Source organism: Calliphora vicina, chromosome 1, assembly GCF_958450345.1.
Source record: "Calliphora vicina chromosome 1, idCalVici1.1, whole genome shotgun sequence".
Lineage (NCBI taxonomy): Eukaryota > Metazoa > Arthropoda > Insecta > Diptera > Calliphoridae > Calliphora > Calliphora vicina.
Window position 1 is genome coordinate 151,129,860 of NC_088780.1, and position 20,734 is coordinate 151,150,593.

General features: G+C 32.4%; 2 protein-coding genes across 2 annotated transcripts; both read left to right on the forward strand.

Annotated features, from left to right (window-relative positions):
• Positions 1-2,234: 2,234 nt before the first annotated feature.
• On the forward strand, positions 2,235-20,251 carry LOC135953441 (uncharacterized). Its single transcript, XM_065503350.1, has 15 exons — positions 2,235-2,335; positions 2,409-2,584; positions 4,206-4,410; positions 4,477-4,525; positions 6,471-6,661; positions 6,793-6,888; positions 6,953-7,271; positions 13,454-15,443; positions 16,782-16,872; positions 16,945-17,117; positions 17,189-17,396; positions 17,469-17,517; positions 19,403-19,593; positions 19,663-19,758; positions 19,833-20,251. The coding sequence occupies exons 1-15, from the start codon at positions 2,281-2,283 to the stop codon at positions 20,150-20,152; spliced, it is 4,209 nt and encodes a 1,402-aa protein (XP_065359422.1). The 5' UTR covers positions 2,235-2,280; the 3' UTR covers positions 20,153-20,251.
• LOC135964092 (serine protease grass-like) lies at positions 9,025-10,852 on the forward strand. Its single transcript, XM_065516161.1, has 7 exons — positions 9,025-9,162; positions 9,229-9,401; positions 9,475-9,679; positions 9,900-9,948; positions 10,022-10,212; positions 10,270-10,365; positions 10,443-10,852. Exons 1-7 carry the CDS (start codon positions 9,108-9,110, stop codon positions 10,760-10,762), a joined length of 1,089 nt encoding a protein of 362 aa, XP_065372233.1. The 5' UTR covers positions 9,025-9,107; the 3' UTR covers positions 10,763-10,852.
• Positions 20,252-20,734: the final 483 nt, after the last annotated feature.

Genomic DNA, 20,734 nt, shown 5'->3' on the forward strand with positions numbered 1-20,734 from the left:
TTTGCAGGTTGTGCTTATGAAGCTGGTTTTATTTTTTTAAGTTTAAAAATAACCTTTGGCCGTTTTGGTTGCAGATGATGTTTTTAAAATTAGCGCCCAAAGGTATGCTTTACTTTTCGCAAACTACCAAAATTTAGCGCCATCTATTGTTTTGCACAGTTTTGTTTTAAATATCAAAAAAATCAATTTTTCAATATGGCAACCTTTGGTCAAAAAATCGATGCCACTAAAAAAATTAATCTGGCAGCCCCGCATTTTTTGTTAACGAAAACTAGTGTTGCCAGACCAAACTTTTTAAGGGCATTGATTTTTTGTGAAAATGTTGCCAGACTGAAAAACTAAATTTTTTACATTTTGAAAAATGGCACGTGCAAACAATAGATGGCGCTTATTTTATGCTAATTCGTATTTTTAATGCATACTTTCAGGCGCTGTATTTAAAACTAAATAAATCTAAATTAAAACACAAGTGCGAGTGGTTTAACAAGTATTTCATTTATTTATTCAATTTTTTTTCATTTCATTTATTAATGTAATCAAAAAGGGAACAGAGACCAAAGTGGGTACCGTGAAATAACACCCAACAAATTTTTCATACTTGGGAATTATTTCATTATGAAACAACTCCTAACGCATAGGGAGTTATTTCATAATTTTTAGCTGGGAGTTATTTCATAATGCAATAACTGCCAATGAAACAACTCCCAATGAAATTTTTGTTGGGTTTTATTTCATTTTATTATGAGAATTAGGAATTATTTCACTGTATAGGGAGTTATTTAATTTTTGTTAGGTTCTACTTTGCAAAAACAAAATATTAAAAACTGGCTTTGCTCAGAAAATTTGTTTTGCATTGCCGGCCTTTGGCCGGGCGGTATGGTTTCCTCCTCTGGGGTGTATCAAAAACTGGCTTCGCTCAGAAAAGTTTTTTGCATTGCAGGCCTTCGGCCGGGCGCAAAGGTTTTCTCCTCTGTGGTGTATCAAAAACCGGCTTCGCTCAGAAAAGATTCTTTTTACATTGTCGGCCTTTGTCAATGAAAGAAATCTTTTCTATGCGAAGCCAGTTTTTGATACACCCCAGAGGAGGATAACTTTGAGCTACGCCATAGGTCCGCAATGCAAAAAATGTTTGGTAAGCGAAGAATAATTTCACTTTTGTAGTTCTTTATTTCATTGGGAGTTAGATTACAGTAATAAATTGATTCGGATTGGGAATTATTTCATTTCTATTGGGATTTATTTCATTGGGAGTTATTTCGCTTTTTTGGGACTAATATTTTTAAAATTATGAAACCGCCGATTATTGGGAGTAATTTCATTTCACCCTTTGGCAGTTATTTCATTTTTCAAGTTTGGGAATTATTTCATTTTTGATGGGAATTATTTCATTGGGAGTTATTTCATTGGGATTTATTTCATTTGGGAGCTATTTCACGGTACCGCCAAAGTGTGATTACATTACATTAAATACTAAGCTAATTTTTTGATTTTGATCTTGAAGATGAAGTTTTTTTTTATTTTGTATGTTCACAATTTTTGTTCTTTATGACAAGGGCTACAACTTTGCCTCAGAGAGTAAATCGAAATTCCGAACTGTTTGCAAGGAGCAGAAAGATGAAAATGTTTCACCACAGGGAAATATTTTTTTACACATTTTATTCCATTTTAACCATTTGCAAGGAATTAATTATTTATTATTGAATTAATTCGATCCAAATCCTGTTTTTCGTGTACGTGAACGTTTTTTCGATAAAAACATGTAAGAATTTATAATTTTTTCTAACTAAACAGTGCTAATATGAATTAATTCCTACTGTATGCTTCTAAAGAATGATCAACCTTAATTCGATAATTGTAATAAAAAACATTTCAATAAATTTGATGACAAATTTAAATGTTTTTTGTTACCAGTAACATTTTTCTCAGATAATTGCTCATAGAGTTTTTGGGAGCGTGAGGGAATCCCTACACGGGTCTAAAAAAATTAAACAATAAACCGTTAAGAGAAGAGTTTTATTTTAAAGCCAATAACGTATACAAAATATACGAGTAGGTATAATCTTTAGTTGGCTTTTTAATGTGTTCAATATTTTTATATTTCGTTGTTAAACATTTTTCTTAAACAGTGTTAATTAAGTATTCTTACTGTCTTATTGTATTCAATATTCAAAATATATAAAATTAGTGCGCGAACAAATTTCAATATCAGTTCTTTATTTGCAGTAGGCGCACGCGTAAAGAAGATTCATATACTAGAAAAATATTTTTGAAATACATACAATGTTTTGGTTATTTATTGTTTCCACTTTAACATTATTGACAATTACAAATGGCCGTGAGTAATTTAAGTTTCTCAAATTATGTGATTTACCGCTTGATTAATTTGGATTGTTTATTTAATTGTGCAGAATATGATAACGAGTGCTTAATGCCGAATCAAAAAAGTGGTCGTTGTGTGCCCATAAAATCGTGCAAAACAACATATGTACTTTTAAATAAAATTCTCACTAGCGGAAGTGGTAAGCCGACAAATTCAGAACGTCAGGAATTGTTAGCATTACAATGTGGTTATATAAAAAATGTTGTAAGTATGTAGTTAATTATTTCTGTTTTATCTCATTTGGTGGCAACAAACGCATCTAATTATTTAAGCTAAAAAAATTGATAATTTCGTGATTGGCATACAAATTAACACTTTTAAACTCAATTTAAAATATGTATACAATATTTTTCACTATTAATATTTTTATTTATTGGAAAATATCCAAGTAATATGAAGTTCTGGTTTTATTGAGAGTTCCAAAATGACTAAATACGATTTCATTTAATAGTTCAAGAAGTATGAATATTAATACTTTATTTCTTATTTGTTTTTGTGTTTATAAATAATCAATTTTAAATCTACTCTCCAAATTTGTATAGTTTTCTCAACTAAAATTATTTTTAAATGCCAAATAAAACACACGGGTTTACTTATAAAATACACAAAAATATACATATAGCCGGACTCTTTTCAAATTAATTAAATAAATAAGTCTCTCTTCATACATATAATTCTTTTTTTTTTGAAGTACACATACACTATCTCAATTCTTTACCCACACAAAACCACCCTGCAGTTCATGGAACTATGTAGTTCGCATTGACGCGATCGTTATTGCATTTTATTGCTACGGAATCAAGTGTTTCATGATAAAATCTAAAGTTTTAATTACATCCTTAAGTTTATTAATAATAAAAATTTAACTTATAGTTAGCACTATATAGATCTTCATATTGAAAGTTTTTACTAAAAAGTTCATTAATATGTATGTCATATTACTTTTTCTACCACTATGTTGTATTAAATTGAACCACAAAATTTATTTTGGTAAAATTTTTAATATATAATTTATAAAATTTAACCAATAGCTAGTGCTAACATTAAGTTAAGGTTTTATTGTTAATAGGGGTTAGAAATAAATGTAGAATTCTAACATGTATAATTGATTTAAGCAGTGGTCGGCAGTTATAGCCACTTGGGCCCGAACGCGATAGATTGCGCATCAAAAACACAATATGGAAAATTAGTTGTTTGCAACATTAAAATACATTTACTAATGTACCATGTTTTGTTTGTGCCGACCACTGGTACTTTTCCACAGAATGTGATACAAGAATCGATTACTATAATTAATATTTCTTAACTGATTCTCGAAACTAGATTCAATAAAGCACACCTAACAATTTTGAACGGATCGTTTCATAATTGACCATAGCTCCCATGTAAGGACCACTGCCGAAAATTAACGAGCATAAAACTCTTGCAAATGTTGGTATCCTGAAAAAATTCAACACAAATAAGATTAATATAGAATGAAATCACGAGACGAAATTTTATGGTTATCGGTCCATTATTCGTCATAGCTCCAATACAAGGCCCATTTCCGACAATCAATTTAACGAGCAAATTTTGGTGTCCAAATAAAATTTAACAGACAGAAGTTTCATATAGAAAGAAATTAAGCTACTTAATTTCATGAAAAATTTTACTAAGACCTGGTAACTTATCAAAATTAAAATTTTTTTTCATATAAAAAAAAACTATGTTTAAAATTTTACCCGCGCTAAAACTCGTTAAATTTCAACAGAAAATTTTAGTATTCCTATTCTTTTTGTTTAACATTTGTAAATACTGACTAACTTACTCTCATAACATTTTAAAGCCTTTAGTTTGCTGTACAGAATCGGAAATCCAGCTGAATGTGGACGGCTTGGACATATTGAAAAATAATACTTGTGGTATTTACAGTGTAGACAAAGTTTCAAATGGTCATCAAGCAGCATTATCTGGTTATCCATGGATGGCTCTACTGAAATATAAAGATGAACGTAATCCATTTAAATGTGGTGCTACTATAATTAGCGATCGTAAGTTATTAAAATATGTGTAAATATTTACCAGAAATTTTATAGATTTTTTTTAATTTCCATAAGAATACATTCTAACGGCAGCCCATTGTGTGCATCGATTGGAAAAGTTACTGTAAGTTTTATAATAATATAATAAAGCAAGTAATAATGATATATTCGACTGTGTCGAATACACAAAGTATACTCTAACATACATATATATTAAAATTTTGATGAAAAGGTCTTTCAATTGACATCCATTATATCTATTTATGTATGTTTGTATATGACTTAGTAATCGAGATATAGGCAAACATATTATGTCAACAAATCGAGGTAGTCGAAGTTTATGTCCTCTACTTAGAATATACACATCTGCTCAAAATAATAGATACACCTAATTGGAAAAAATTTAAATGGCGGTAACATTGAAAATTTCCTCGCAAGCGTTAAGAATACATCATATTATTAAAATTTCTATCTGGCAATGTCATGTCAGTCAAAAATCTGGCAACTATTTGCTTTCATGTTGATTTTTAAAAACGAATTTATTTGAATTACAAAAAATTATTTGCTCATAAAAATAGATACACATCAGTAATTTGTAATTTGTTTATATACAATTTTTTTTTTGTGCAATTTTTTGTTCCTATTTACGTGAAACAGTAAGTATAATTTAAATTTTAGCAACAATTTTATAAAAAATAGGACTCTTTTGAAGAAAATGGGACGAAATCATCATTGTACCGAAGATGAGAAAAAAATTGTTCAAACGATGAGAAATCAAGGAAAATCATTACGGGAAATAGCAAAGAGCATAGGAAGATCTTTACATTTTGTCCAAAATGCTTTATCTAAAAAACAAAAAAGAGAAACTCGCGGTAGACCAAAGAAAACCAGTCCAGAAACAGATAGGCGGATCGTCCTTATGGTTAAAAAAAGACCCTTTCATATCATCGAAAGCTATTTCTGCGGAGCTATGTAACGAAATCAGTCCACAAACAGTTCGTCGTCGTCTTTTACAAGCTAAATTGCCAGAAAAGTGCCACTAATGCGCCAAAAAAATATCAAGACAAGATTAGAATTTGCTAAAGAGCACTTACAATGGTCCGGGTGTGAAGGCGAAAAAAAATGGATAAATATTTTATGGAGCGACGAAACAAAAATAAATTTGTTTGGAAACGACTGCCAAAGAAATGTACGCCGACTAAAAGGAAAAGAATTCCACGTTAAATTTACAAAAAAGACGGTAAAACATGGCGGGGGAAACATAATGGTTTGGGGCTGCTTTTCATGGTATGGTGTTGGTCCGATATTCCGAATAGAAGATACCATGAATGCTAGTGGGTATAGAGACATATTGGAAAACGTAATGCTTCCATATGCATCGGAAAATATGCCATTAATATGGACATTCCAGCAGGACAACGACCCAAAACATAGTTCAAGATTAGTTAAAAACTGGTTCTTGGAGAATAACGTACCTGTTTTAAGCTGGCCCAGCCAATCCCCTGATTTAAACCCAATAGAAAACTTGTGGAGTGAATTAAAGATAAGGCTTTCGAAGGAAGTTTTCAAAAATAAAGACGATTTATGGGAGAAAACGCAAAAAATATGGTACGAGATTCCATTGGAGAAGTGTCAGAACTTGATATCCAGTATGCCCAGAAGAGTGGAGAAAGTTTTACAAAACAAAGGTGGATATACTGGATACTAGCTTTACTTTAATAATAAACTAATTTTTTTAAGATAAAATTTATTAGCTTTTGTTTAATAAGAATTTTTAAAAATGTATCTATTATTATGAGCACCAAATTTTTCGAAATTTAAGAAATTTAATTTACTTTATAATATTTATTATTAATTATGAAATATTTTGTTTTTGTTTTTTACTCTCCTTTTAACTATAAATAAAAATCGACTGAATTTTTTTTATAATTTTACAATATACCATTATTTTTTTTCGTTTTTAAAAAATAAATTTTGGTGTATCTATTATTTTGAGCAGATGTGTATATACTTTATGGGGTCGCAAATGTTCAAATTACAAACTAAAAACTTTTCATTATTTTGACCAGTGTTGCTGTACGTTTAGGAGAACATCAAATAAGCACAGAAAAGGATTGTATAAAAACACCACGTAAAAATATATGTGCACCACCTGTGGAGGATATTGGCATAGAGGAAATAATCATACATGAGAAATATGTCAGGAACTTGTATCATGATATAGCATTGATACGTCTGAATAGAAAAATTAATTTTCAACGTAAGTCCATATGTAAACAAGGGGGTGTTTATGATTTCATAACTTAAAATACTCGAAATCGTGAATATCTTGTAGAACAATTTAAAGTTATTAGTAATTGTTATTTACATATTAACTATTATTTATTTTAGGTCATATTAAACCGATTTGCTTGCCTATATATGACAATTTAAGACATAAAGAATACAGTCAATATGTCATCTCCGGATGGGGTACAACAGAAAATGGTTGGTGGTTAATATTTATAATTATTTAGGTTCCTAATTAACAGTAGTCATCCTCTCTTTATAGGTACTACTTCCGATATTCTATTAGTTGCTGTTGTTCCAATTATGGATCGTATGGAATGTGAGAGAATATTAAAAATGCATCGCCTTCGATTGCCAATAACATTAGGACAAATTTGTGCCGGTGGCAAAGATTTAGTAGACACATGTCGCGGTGATTCTGGTGGACCATTGGGATATCGGGATTTTTACAATGATAGCCCACGTTTTATACAGTTCGGCATTGTGAGTGTAGGTTTGGAGGCATGTGGTGTTAAAAATGTACCAACTAGTTATACGAATATTTCATATTATTTGCAATGGATAACGGATCATATGAGATAAAAATAAAAATAAGACTCAATTTGTTTAAAAATAAATTAAATTTAAGAAAAATCTATGATTGTGATTTGAAATTATATTTTACTTTTTATTTAATAATAATTTTCCATAAAAATACCTGATGTAAACCTTTAAGAATCATTTTTGAATATTTTTGACTTGAAGTTTATGAAATTGTGGACGGCACGGAATACACACTGTATGAATTTGATGAATGTTGTTCCGGCAGGAGGAGCCAACTGCTGAATTATTTATTTACAGTCTCGTGTTTATGTGAACAATTAATAGAATAAATAGGAAATTTATTGCCTGAAATATTGAGAAAAGTTAAGAATTGTGCTATTAAACGGGCCGATAAACATCGCCGTCGTCTTCATTTTCTTTATACAGTGCATTCGCGATAATATGAACACTTTTTTATTTCCAAAATATGAATCTATCTACACAGAGTTGAAATTCAATCAACAGGGTAGTGGCGTTTTATTTAGTTTTATTTTATTTAATTTAACGTAAAACTTTTATTATTATGGGGAAAATGTTTGCAGATGGGAATTAGATAAACAATCCTGCAAAAGTGAACTGGCCTGGTTTTAATTAGTTCAAGTTATCGTGAATGCACTGTATTTAGTCAAAATATAAAATTTTCTACAGAAAGGGTTGTATTTAAAGTGTCCTAAGATGAAACGTGCCAATCTAGTGAATTTAAAAGAAGCCAACTGGTAAAAATTCTAGACATTCCATTTTGATATTTTTCACTTTCTTTTGTGTCACATTTTAGGGAAATTATAAATGAGAACACACTTTCTAATAATTGTACCTGCTCGATTCTGCCATGGGAGAAACCCAAATTTATGTATGTAAAAAAAATGTTTCAAAATTTCTGCATGTAAATCAAGTCCAAGGAATTATGCCATGCCATATGCCTCGACATGATGTGTTTATAAATTCACTGGGCTGACTGGATAGTTAAATATGAGAACCCAGACCACATGCTGAACATAAGTTGTGTCTATGCGGGTCCAGAAGGTAGTTAGCCCGTTGCTCCATCATGATTTTAATTGTGCGGTAGTGGGCGACCTTCAAGTACGACATTTATACAGCTTTCTGATACCGCAGAATTGATGGCGTCTCTATGAATGTCGTTCAAATGGATTCAGCACATAACTCTGTATGCTCTCCTCTATATATGTAGGTCCTGTCTGACTTGGCTCTTGAGAGATTCCAACTAAATAATGTCGAAGTTTGGATGACTCCTCCGATGATATCCAAAAAGGAACTGTTGCGTCAACATGATGTTGTGTTCCTCGTTGCAAAGTTCTTTTAAATTATCAAAAAATCGAGGTAGTCGTTGTTTTCTGATTATATCGCAGCCACACGTAGGCCGATTTTGCATTGAAAATGCAGACTAACAAATCTATATTGGCTCCGTTATCTATAATGATCTAAAATATATATGGGGTTGCAAACTAAAAATGTGGAAAATATAAACTGAATGAAAAACTTATATATACGCTTAATACTCATGATAATTACGAATATTTACAAAGTATCAGTTAATTTTAAATAAAAGAACCCGCTAAAAGCATCGAGTAATATTAGAATTGAGAGAATTAAGTGAGTAATTCGCGTAATCAAGTAGAATTTGCCAGCTCTATTACGTATGTAGTATTATTATGGTATGTATAAGAGATTTTAAAAAACCCTAGATTATAGAATGCATTTAATTTGATTAAACCAAAGAAGCTTCAGAATTAAGTTTTCCTTTGATGCCAACAGACCAGAATATATAGCGGAAGAATTTAATTAAACATAACATAAATTTAAGTAAAAACAGTATAATGTTTTACATTTTTATAATTATATTGCCATTGACATGGACAATTACTCAAGGACGTAAGTCAGTTTAAATTTATGTTAATTTAATTTATAATAAACAATCTCTACACATTAAATGACCAGAATACGGGGCAAATTGCAAACTGCCCAATCAACAGAATGGTCTGTGCGTGCCGGTGAAATCTTGCAAAACAACTTATGAACTTTTCAATAATATTCTTCACAAAGGCGGCAGTATCACCATTTCGGAACGGAAACAGTTGTTAGGTCTCCAATGTGGTAATATGAGAAATAATGTAAGTATTAAGATGCTAAAGAAAACACTAAATTGACTGTAATTTAAAGCACGGTATAATTGAATATTTATAGACCCTAGTTTGCTGCGAGGAATCTGAAATTCAATTAAATCCTGTAGGTTTGGATTTATTGAAATCTCATACTTGTGGTATATACAGCATAAACCGGTTGGCACACGGTAGTGATGCTGTATTATTTGGTTTTCCCTGGATGGCTTTATTAAAATTTGACGATCCTGAAATGCCATTTAAATGTGGTGGTTCTTTAATAAGTGATCGTAAGTTTTGTATATTTATTAAAATATTCTTCATTCTCCAAATAGTTTTGATATTTAATTTACTATAGGCATGTTAATAAAACTTACAAAATAAATAGTTGTTTTTTTCATATGAGATTACTAACATTTTATCCGAACTTTAAAATTTTATTTTAGATCTGTTTAATTAATACATTTTCCGACACAACTAAATTTTTCAATTTGTTTTTTTTTATTTAAGAGTATGTTTTAACGGCGGCCCACTGTATAAATGAAACTTCTAAACCACTGTAAGTGTAATAATTATTTTGTTATAAAAGTAAAAATTAATATTACAATAACATTTAATATTTAACAATTTAGTATAGCAGTACGTCTTGGAGAACATAGAATTAGCACCGATCAGGACTGTATGAATCTGGGACGAAAAACTGTTTGTGCTCCTGCAGTAGAGGATGTTGGTATTGAGGAAATTATAAAGCATAATGATTATAAAAATAATTTATACCATGATATTGCATTATTACGACTCAATCGAAAAGTTCAAATTCAACGTAAGTAAAATATCATTAAGATTTGTTTATCAAACTTTTCACATAAATATATCATAGAACACATTAAAACCATCTGCCTGCCAATATATAATGATCTAAGGACGAAAGAATATCCAGAATATGTCATATCCGGATGGGGAGCAACAGAAAATGGTTTAAGACGATTAATTGTGAAATTTATTTAATTTATTTAATTAGTTTTAATAGTTATTTTTGAATTAATTTATTAGGATCCTCTTCCGATGTTCTTCAGGTTGCTGTTATACCAAAGGTAGTTCGAGCTGAGTGTCAAACACAATTAAGAGTGTATCACTTTCGCCAGGAGATAACGATAGGACGTATATGTGCTGGCGGTGCAAATTATATTGATACATGTAAGGGAGATTCTGGTGGACCCATGGGTTATAAGGACTTTTATAATGGCAAGCCATGTTTCATACAATATGGTATTGTTAGTGCTGGTATGAGATATTGCGGCCGCGTAAATGCTCCTGCAATGTACACAAATGTATCGCACTATATTCAATGGATAACCGATCAAATGTACTAAAATATGGTTATTTTTTTAAGTAAAACTTCGATGTTTTAAATAAATTCATGATATATACATACATATATAAATAAAATCCACAGAATTTAATTTTTACCTTTTTTCAATGGACTCTGATTATTTTACACTTTTACACAACAAACTCAAGAAAAACAAGTAAGATAGCTATATTCGTCTGTGCCGAATCTTATATACCCTTCATCAAATTATACTTCAAAATACAAATTTTAAATATATTTAGGTAAACAAAATTTATTTTTGTTTCCAAAGCTGTTTTTTTAATTTTTTGGAAAAAAATTTTTTCGAATTGTTATTTATTTTTTTTTTTTAAAAAAAAATTTAAATAAAAAATATTTTTCCCGATTTTGACCCATTGTAGGTCCAACTTACTATGGTCTTATATACGTCGTTGCAAAGGTCTTTCAGGTCGTTGCAAAGGTCTTTCAAATATCTGGGGTCTTCAGAAAATTGATTTCAACAGACAGACGGACATGGCTTAATAGACTCCGCTATCTATAGGGATCCAGGAAAATTATATTGTGGAAATTACAAACGGAATGACAATCTTATATATACCCTTCTCACGAAGGGTATAAAAATTCGGAATAAAAGTTGTATTTCTTTTGTGGAATTTTGTTCATGTTTTAGTTGTAATTTTCGCTTTTTTTGAAATGTTTGTAAAATGTTTAGATGGAATTTTGTAAACAATAAACAGCTGTTAGGAACAAAATCAACTATTGTGAATGAAATGTTCATTAGAATATCACGATAGGCATTTTTCCTTCGAGGGAAATGGATATTTTATGGGAACAAAAATTTAACATGTTATTGCCGATATGGTCGATTATATACCTACCACCAATATAATACGCGCACCGATATTACAGCGAACAAAATGTGTGTAATAGTAAGCCCAAACTGATCCAAAACTTTTTACCGGTTCAACCAATTTTGCTAAGTTTTTGACACATAAATTAGCTATTCGCAATAACTATTTGTGGCAAATTTGGTTTTCTATGCCTACTAGTTTAGGTCCAATCGCCAATTTTATATAGCAAGCATTTCTAATCAACAGATATTTGGGGAAAGTTTCATTCCCCTAGGTCCTTTCCTCTCGTGCCTTCAACACACAGACTGAAGGACATAGCTAGATCGTCTTAGAAATTTATTATGACCAAGAATAATGTGGGTCTATGAGCAATATTTCAATTTGTTACAAACGGAATGATAAAATCAATGTATGTAAAGGGTGATTTTTTAAGCCCGATATAACTTACGAAAGCGTTAACTGTTAAAAGAACTGTCATACTGCGCTCACTTTTTGACATTTATGATCAGTATACAGTCTGGCAAATCATCATGAGTAGATTAACGCTTGAACAACGCTTCCAAATTATCCAAATTTACGATTCTCGCAAATTATATTCGACTGTTTTATCGCAAAATTGTGTTCAGCGATGAGGCTAAATTAACGGGTTTGTTAATAGACAAAATTACTGCATATGGAGTGAGACCAATCCATGACAGAATCTACAGACTCCATTACATACAGAAGAATGAACCGGTTTGTGCAGTTTACAAGCTGGTGCCATCATAGGACCTTATTTCTTCAAAAATTAAGCCGGAGCTCGTGTTACGGTCAATGGAGATCTTTACCACACATTTGTTGGCTAAAAATATAGATGTCATGTGGTTTCAATGCGATGGCGCTACGTGCCATTATTGAAATCAAAATTTGGCGATAACTTGATTTCGAGAAATGGACCTGACAATTGGCCCTCTTGCCACTTGAAGTCACTGGTTTATGCTGATAATATATATTAAATGTTTTAGCAACTTTAAAATTGTTTATGTAGTACTGAAAATATATTATCTGCGATATAAACTGCTTGATTGCTTCAGTCAATTTTTAAGGCGTTTGACTAAAATATATTATAAATTACGGCAGGCCTTATTCATAATTATGATCAAATTATAATTTTAATCAGTTTTTAAATTTATCAAAGGTTTTTAAAACAAATTTTGTATGGGCATTTTGTTTTACATCTGGGTGAGGATACATTGTTTATTATTAAGTCCTAAATAGTGACAAGATAATCCAAATGAGGTAGTTTTGTTAAAATTGTTGTTTATAAAAACTATTTTTTATTTTTAACTTGAAAATAAATTTATTTGACTATTCGATTAAACGACAGTAATTGATCGAGTAATTTCATATTCTAAATTGAAAAATGTTATTCAATCAAATGAAAAATATATACATATATATATATCTTTTCGCGACATAATTGAAAGGGCAAGAGTTGAGAATCTGCCGGTTATTATTGGAGCTGATGCCAATGCACATCATATTGTATGGGGCAGCTCGGATACCAACGCAAGGGGTGAGTCAATTTTCGAATTCATTCTTTGTAATAACATAGACATAGTCAACACTGGTTCAGAACCAACCTTTGTAGTTACTAACAGAAGGGAGGTTCTTGATTTAACGCTAGTTAGTTCTAGGCACTCGGATCTTATCAGTGGATGGAGAGTTTCGAATGACTGTTCATTCTCTGATCATATGTACATAGACTTTGTTATTGAAGTTCGTGAAAAGGGGGCTATGCCTATCCGAAACAGGAGAAGGACTGATTGGGTTGGGCAACATGCTACTCTCTCTCGCCTTCTCCCTGACCCTCCGATCATTAGTGATCGGAATGATATTGAAATTGCGGTCAACAATTTGACTAATGCGTTTGATAGAGCGATATCAGATTCATGCAGACCTAGTATCTGCAGAGGTAGGAAAAAACCACCTTGGTGGACTTCCGAGATAGCGAACACTCGTAGAGAGTGTCGCAAACTTTTCAATGAGGCCAAGAGACTGGGCAACTGGTCTGTTTACAAGTCCTCTGTGAATAAATTCAAGAACCTGGTTAGGAACGCGAAGCGCAAATCCTGGAGGTCCTTCTGTAGCGGCGTGGAAGGTTCCTCTGAGACGAGTCGCTTGCGCAGGATCTTGTCATCTTCGGCCGCTGTCCCGAGTTATATTCAGAAATCGAGCGACAGCTGGACTACTAGCGGAAAGGAAACCCTAGAGGTTTTGATGGACGCTCATTTCCCTGGCAGTGTTCCCCTATCTGAGGGTAACACTGCGATATCTTATACTGGGCCTTTTGAAGTCACAATTCTCATAAATGAGGAGAGACTAAAATGGGCCCTGCGTAGCTTTGACCCATATAAATCTCCGGGTCCTGATGGCATCATTCCGGCGGATCTGCAACGGAATGAGGATTTAATTATTCCCTGGTTGACTCGTATATACTCGGCCTGCTTGGCTTGGTCATATATTCCGGAGTCGTGGACCAGATGTACGGTGGCCTTCATTCCCAAGGGAGGGAAGGCATCTCATACTAGACCCAAGGACTTTAGGCCTATTAGCCTATCGTCCTTCCTCTTGAAAACTATGGAAAGGTTGATCGATTTACACCTTCGTTCATCGATTAACCCGAACCGACTATCCATGTCTCAACATGCCTATATGAAAGGTAGATCTGTTGAGACTGCTTTACATTCGCTTGTGGGATTCGTAGAAAAATCACTCGAGCATAAGGAATATGCATTGGTGGCCTTCTTGGATATTGAGGGGGCCTTTAACAATGTGACGCCAGAGACGATCCTTTCGGCTCTAGGTGGTCTGGATATAGATCAATCTATTATCTGCTTCATAGGTAGACTTCTGACTAATAGAGTCATTATCTCTTCTATGGGAACTGCTACTATTTTTAGATTAGCGAATCGGGGCACTCCACAGGGGGGGGTTTTATCTCCACTCTTGTGGAATCTTGCCATCAATATGTTACTCATGAAATTGGATTCCATGATGTGCAAAACTGTTGCATATGCTGATGATGTTGCCGTAGCTGTTTCTGGAAAACACTTGGACACATTATCACAATGCCTGCAAACTTCACTCAGTACACTCAGCCAGTGGAGCACTGCAAGTGGACTAGGTGTGAACCCTGGGAAAACGGAGCTTGTGCTGTTCTCCAGAAGGTACAAAATCCCTCCGTTCCCATTACCGCGCCTTAACGGTGTGGAACTTAAACTCTCGGATAGTGCTAAGTATCTGGGAATTATACTAGACTCTAAGCTGTCCTGGAGCCTTAATATTCATGCGAGAGCGTCCAAGGCGGCTGTCGCTATCTATGCCTGCAGAAGGGCCATTGGGAGTACCTGGGGAATAAGCCCTAGGAATGCGAAATGGCTTTTCGATATGGTGGTCAAGCCCATACTAATGTATGGAGCACTAGTTTGGTGGAAGGCTCTAAGTAAATCCACCTACTGTGGGATAATTGAGAGAATCCTGCGAATATCCGCACTAATGATCACGGGTGCGCTGCGCAGTACTCCGTCTCGTGCTCTGTTTGTAATGATGCACTGGCTACCGGCTGATCTGATGGCAAAACAATTGGCCATAAATTCGGCGGTTAGGTTAAGTACTGTTGGGGCATGGAGGTCTAGTTGTACTGGCCATGCGTCTATTTTGGGCGGTATATCTTATATACCTGCTAATATTGACTACTGCACTCCCTTACCCTTTATTGACAGACGCTTCTCTGTGTCATTGACGGGTGGGTCTAATTCTTCCATGGACACGTTTGTCATATACACAGATGGCTCTAAGTCTGCGGATGGGGTGGGTGGAGGCTTCTATATTCCCCATCTTCAGAAGAGGGTGTGTTTCAGGCTACATGATCAATGTAGTGTAATCCAAGCTGAGATTTCAGCGATCAAAAGGGCGGTACACTGGATGAAGTACTATAGGCTATTTGGTGTGAATATCCGAATCTGTACTGACAGTAAGCCTGCTATCAAATCCCTATCTGGCGTCTACTCGACATCCAGATTGGTACATGAATGCCGGGTATCTCTTAATGAGATGGCGAGACATTCTAACCTGGAGTTATTCTGGGTGCCTGGTCACTCTGGTGTACCTGGCAATGCTATTGCGGATGAACTGGCCAAAAGAGGCTCTCGCCTACAAATTGACGAGATCGATAACTTGGTCGGTTCACCGCTGTCTTGCTGTAAGTCAATCATACAGCGTAAATTATTTGAGTCTGCTCAACTCAGATGGTCTAACTCGACAAACTGCACGATATCGAGACTCACCTGGCCCGTTTATGACCATCGTAGGTCAATGTCCCTCACGGGGCTACCTCGGGCTAGGCTTCGAGCTATGATGTCAGTGCTCACGGGGCATTGCTTGATAGGTGAGCATGCTAGGAGAATGAACACTCCATATAATGACTTCTGTAGAAGTTGCCATGATGAAGACGAGAATGAGACGATTGAACATCTCCTCTGTCTTTGCCCTGCCTTAGCAGGGGTGCGGACTGCGACAATAGGTAGTCCATTTTTGCACGGCCTAGCGGATCTATCTACTCTTGATATCAGGAGGATGGATTCGTTCATTCGTGCGTCAGGTTGGTTCGGCATTGAACCCAGGTCTGACATGTGAAGAATCTCTTGAGGTTCTGAGCATGATCTTTAGGGTAACACAAAGGGACCAACTTCATGGACCCAAGTGAGCTGGCTGATAACTAGCTGCCTTCATAACCTAACCTAACCTATATCTTTTCCTCGATTATTCGAATGACAACCCAATTGTTTGACAACTTCTTTAATGATTGGAAGCAATTCTAAAAATTCGCGCCAAGGAGTCATACATTATATGTCTAGTTAGCACATAAAAAAGGATCAAGATAAAGAACGATAATAAAAACAAAACAATTCTACTACAAAAAAAAGAAAGAAATAGTTATTTTTTTTATATTGAGATAAATATTATAATTTCAATTATTTGGCTAAAAACTAGTTTCTTATTTTATAAAAAATATATAACAATATATTCATATACATATATTTCTATTCTTGTTTATCTTTATTAATGACGTATTATATTTATTCGATTATTTTAATTATATTTAAAATGTTTTGTATTGACTAAAGATTTTATTATCAGTTGCATTAATGCAGTTCACTTATACAGATGTATAAAATGTTTCGCAGTTTAAAAATTATTGCACTTTTAATAATATTTGCTCTTATAAACGTTAATGGGCGTAAGTATATTTTAAATATTGGGTTTTTTTTAATATATTGGAATTTCCGAACATAAACTTTATATTGATTAGAGTATGGCACCGAATGTCAAATGCCAAATCAAGAAACTGGAAGATGTGTACCAGTAAAATCTTGCAGAACTACATATGAAATATTGCAAAATATTCAAAAAACTGGAACTGATATTTCAATCAACGATCGGGAAAAATTATTGCAACTACAATGTGGTAGATTGAAAAATAGGGTAAGTGTATGAAGTGCATGCATAAAAATTGTTAAAAGAAAACTAATATTAATATAATTTGTTTGTTAAAGCCTCTCATTTGTTGTTTAGAATCTGAAGTTCAATTAAATGTCGATGGCTTCAATATACTGCAGAATACTACTACTTGTGGCATGTACAGCGGTGATAGAGTAGCTAATGGTCATGTCGCCGCACTATTCGGTTTTCCCTGGATGGCTTTATTGAAATACGACGACGAACTTAATGTTTTTAAATGTGGTGGATCTTTAATAAGCGATCGTAAGCAAGAACTTAAATTTTTAATATCAATACAATTACAAATACATAACATTCATCCTTACAACGTTTCAGGCTACGTTCTAACTGCGGCTCATTGTATTTCTAAATCAAATAATATACTGTAAGTATTGTAAAATTTCAAATAAATCAAACTATATAATGACCATATCATCATGTTGATATAAATGATCACATGTGGTAACCGTTTTCGAATCAAATACCAAAAAATGCATATATCTGAGAAAAATTCTTCATATATCTATTACATATTTATCTAAAATAGGGTTATAGAAATTGTTTACATTTTAAATAAACCACTTGAAATATAATTGGATATATGAATCTATATTATGACCCGAAATAACAATCTCTGACATCTACTTTTTAAAGATAACTGCATTCAAATGGGATCACCTACAGTGTGGTCCATTCGGTAGAACCAATTGTCGATCACTCCTAGCATTGCTTTCGGGCAGAACTTCGAATTAATTAATTGATTCAATTTAAACTTAATTCACTGAAATCTTAATTCAGAATTAATAGTTTCAATAATTTCAAATTATTTATTTATTTTAATAGAATTCATCATTGAATTAATTCATAATTTATTCAACCTTTGAATGATTACATTTTTTTAAATTAAAATCTATAGATTTTATAATACAAATGTTTTTTCTTCATTTGTTTTCATTTACAAAATTAATGAAAATTTACTAAGCCTCTATAATAGATTTCAATTGAAGAAAAATTAATTCATTCAATTAAGCTATTTCGTAATAGATTTGTATTAATGAAAAAATTAATGTTTCAATAATGAATTCATTCTTAAATACACTACGTTTGAGATATTACCTAAAAATATTTAAAATTTTTATTTTGAAGTATAATTGGTGAAGGGTATATAACATGATAAAAATATAGAAGGTAGTTTCAATCAAAATTTTTTTTTTCAAATAAGGTTTTTTGAAGTTTCCTTATTTTGTGAGCATTATAAAAAGCGTTGCCACATTCCAAAAAATGATTTTTATTTTAGAGAAATTTTTTACAAAACATGTGTAATTTATTTTCTGTAATATTAGTATTTAAATAAAAATTTATTAGGTATGTTGTGTTGGAAGTTAATGTATTAACTGAAATATTGCTTTTAAGGAAATGGTCGGAGCACACCATTGGCTCTTTTGGCAAATCTTCTTCGCAAGTTTTACATACATCCAGCCACTGTTGTCGTTTGTTAGGTAATGTAGGGACTTTAAAAAAATTTACATTTGAATTTTTGCAAAAATATTTGGTATTTTCGCAGTTGGGGAAAATGCAACTCATGGTTGTTAAATCTTAAAATAATGTTCACAAATTAGTTTTGAAATATTTGAAAATAAAAATCTTACCTTTGATCCCAATTTGATAGTAAATATTTTTCAAATTAATGAAAATTATGTATTAATTTTTTCACAAACTTCAAAGAATATATGGGAAAATTTTTAATTAATATGGTATTACTATTTTAACGAAAACGTCAAAATCCTTAAGCATGTCAGACGTAGAATTTTAAAAAATAAAGAGAGAATGAAACTACCTTCTATTTTTCTACTATGGTATATAAGGTTCGGCACAGTCGAATATAGCTCTCTTACTTGTTTTTTTTTAATTTTTTCAATTTTTTTTTTTGTTTTTTCAATTTTTTTTTGGCGAAAAAAAACTTTTGGTGAAAACTTACTATGGTCTTATATACATACGTCGTTGCAAAGGTCTTTGAAATATATATCATTAGATATCCATATTGTCTATATTAATGACTTAGTCAAAAATCGAGGTTGTCCTGGTTTTTTCCTTATATCTCAGACATTTGTGGACCGATTTTCTCGATTTTAAATAGCAACCGAGCCGGAAGAATTCCGGAGATATTGATGTATGAAGACATGTATGTACAGACAGACAGACGTACATGGCTTAATCGATTCCGTTATCTATAAGGATCCAGAATATATACATATATATTTTATTTTCAGTATAGCAGCAAGATTAGGAGAATATCAAATCAGCACAGATAAGGATTGTACAAATTCGACACGCAAAAACGTATGCGCAGATCCGGTTGAAGATGTTGGCATCGAAGAAATATTAATACATGAAAATTATCAGGGAAATTTATATTATGACATAGCACTTATACGTCTCAATCGAACAGTGCAATTTCAAAGTAAGTAACGAATAATACTTTTTAATTGTTAATGAAAATAATTCTTGTATAATTTGTCATTATGTTAAGGACACATTAAACCCATATGCTTGCCAATATACGACAATTTGAGAACAAAGGAATACAGCCAATATGTTATATCTGGATGGGGGGCCACTGAAAATCGTATGTTGTAGAACAAAATATATATTATTTTACAATTTGATATTAAATTTCTAGAGATGTTTTGGACTTTTTAGGCAGTTCCTCGGATGTGCTTATGGTGGCCGTTGTATTTAATGTAGGACGTGACCAATGCCAATTGGAATTAAGAAAACATTACCTACGTCTGCCAATTAATGAGGGTCAGATATGCGCTGGTGGTTTAAATACAGTTGATGCCTGTCGTGGTGACTCAGGCGGACCTTTAGGCTACAAAGATTTTTATAATGACCGTCTACGTTTTATACAATTTGGAGTTGTCAGCATTGGTTTAGATAATTGTGGCTTTGAAAGTCCTCCCACAACTTATTCAAATATTTCACATCATTTACAATGGATAACTGATCATATGTGGTAAAATATAAATTATGTTTTGTAAAAATATATTATTTGTGTACAAAAATAATTGTGAGATAAAAATAAAAAAACCTATCATCAAGGTAAAAACTGTAAACAAGTTTGGCTACCGTCACTCCTAAATGCCGTTTAAGATGTTCTATAAATTATTTAAAATTATAATTATACATTTTGTAAATTGTATTAATAATTTAATTCAGAATTAAATAACCGTTATCGAAATAACAGGGAATTCCGCTACCGCTAAAACACCGTTACCGAAATAATTCTTTTGTATAGTCTGTCATAATATTAATTTAAAAGCAATATACATTTTCGAGTAGTATATATTGCTATGTTGATTTGCGTTTTTTTGTATTGCTATTTTTTTTTAAATTCCGCAAATTTTGTGAATAAAAAATATCTGATAAGCTCGACATACTCTAATATGTATTAGAGAATGCCGCAGATATATGGTTAATACCAGAGCTTCGAATTAATTAATTAATTCAATTTGAGCATATTAAAATCTTAATTCTGAATTAAAAAATGTCAGCCATTCATTCCATAAATATATTCCGATAATTTAATTTTAAGCTTCATT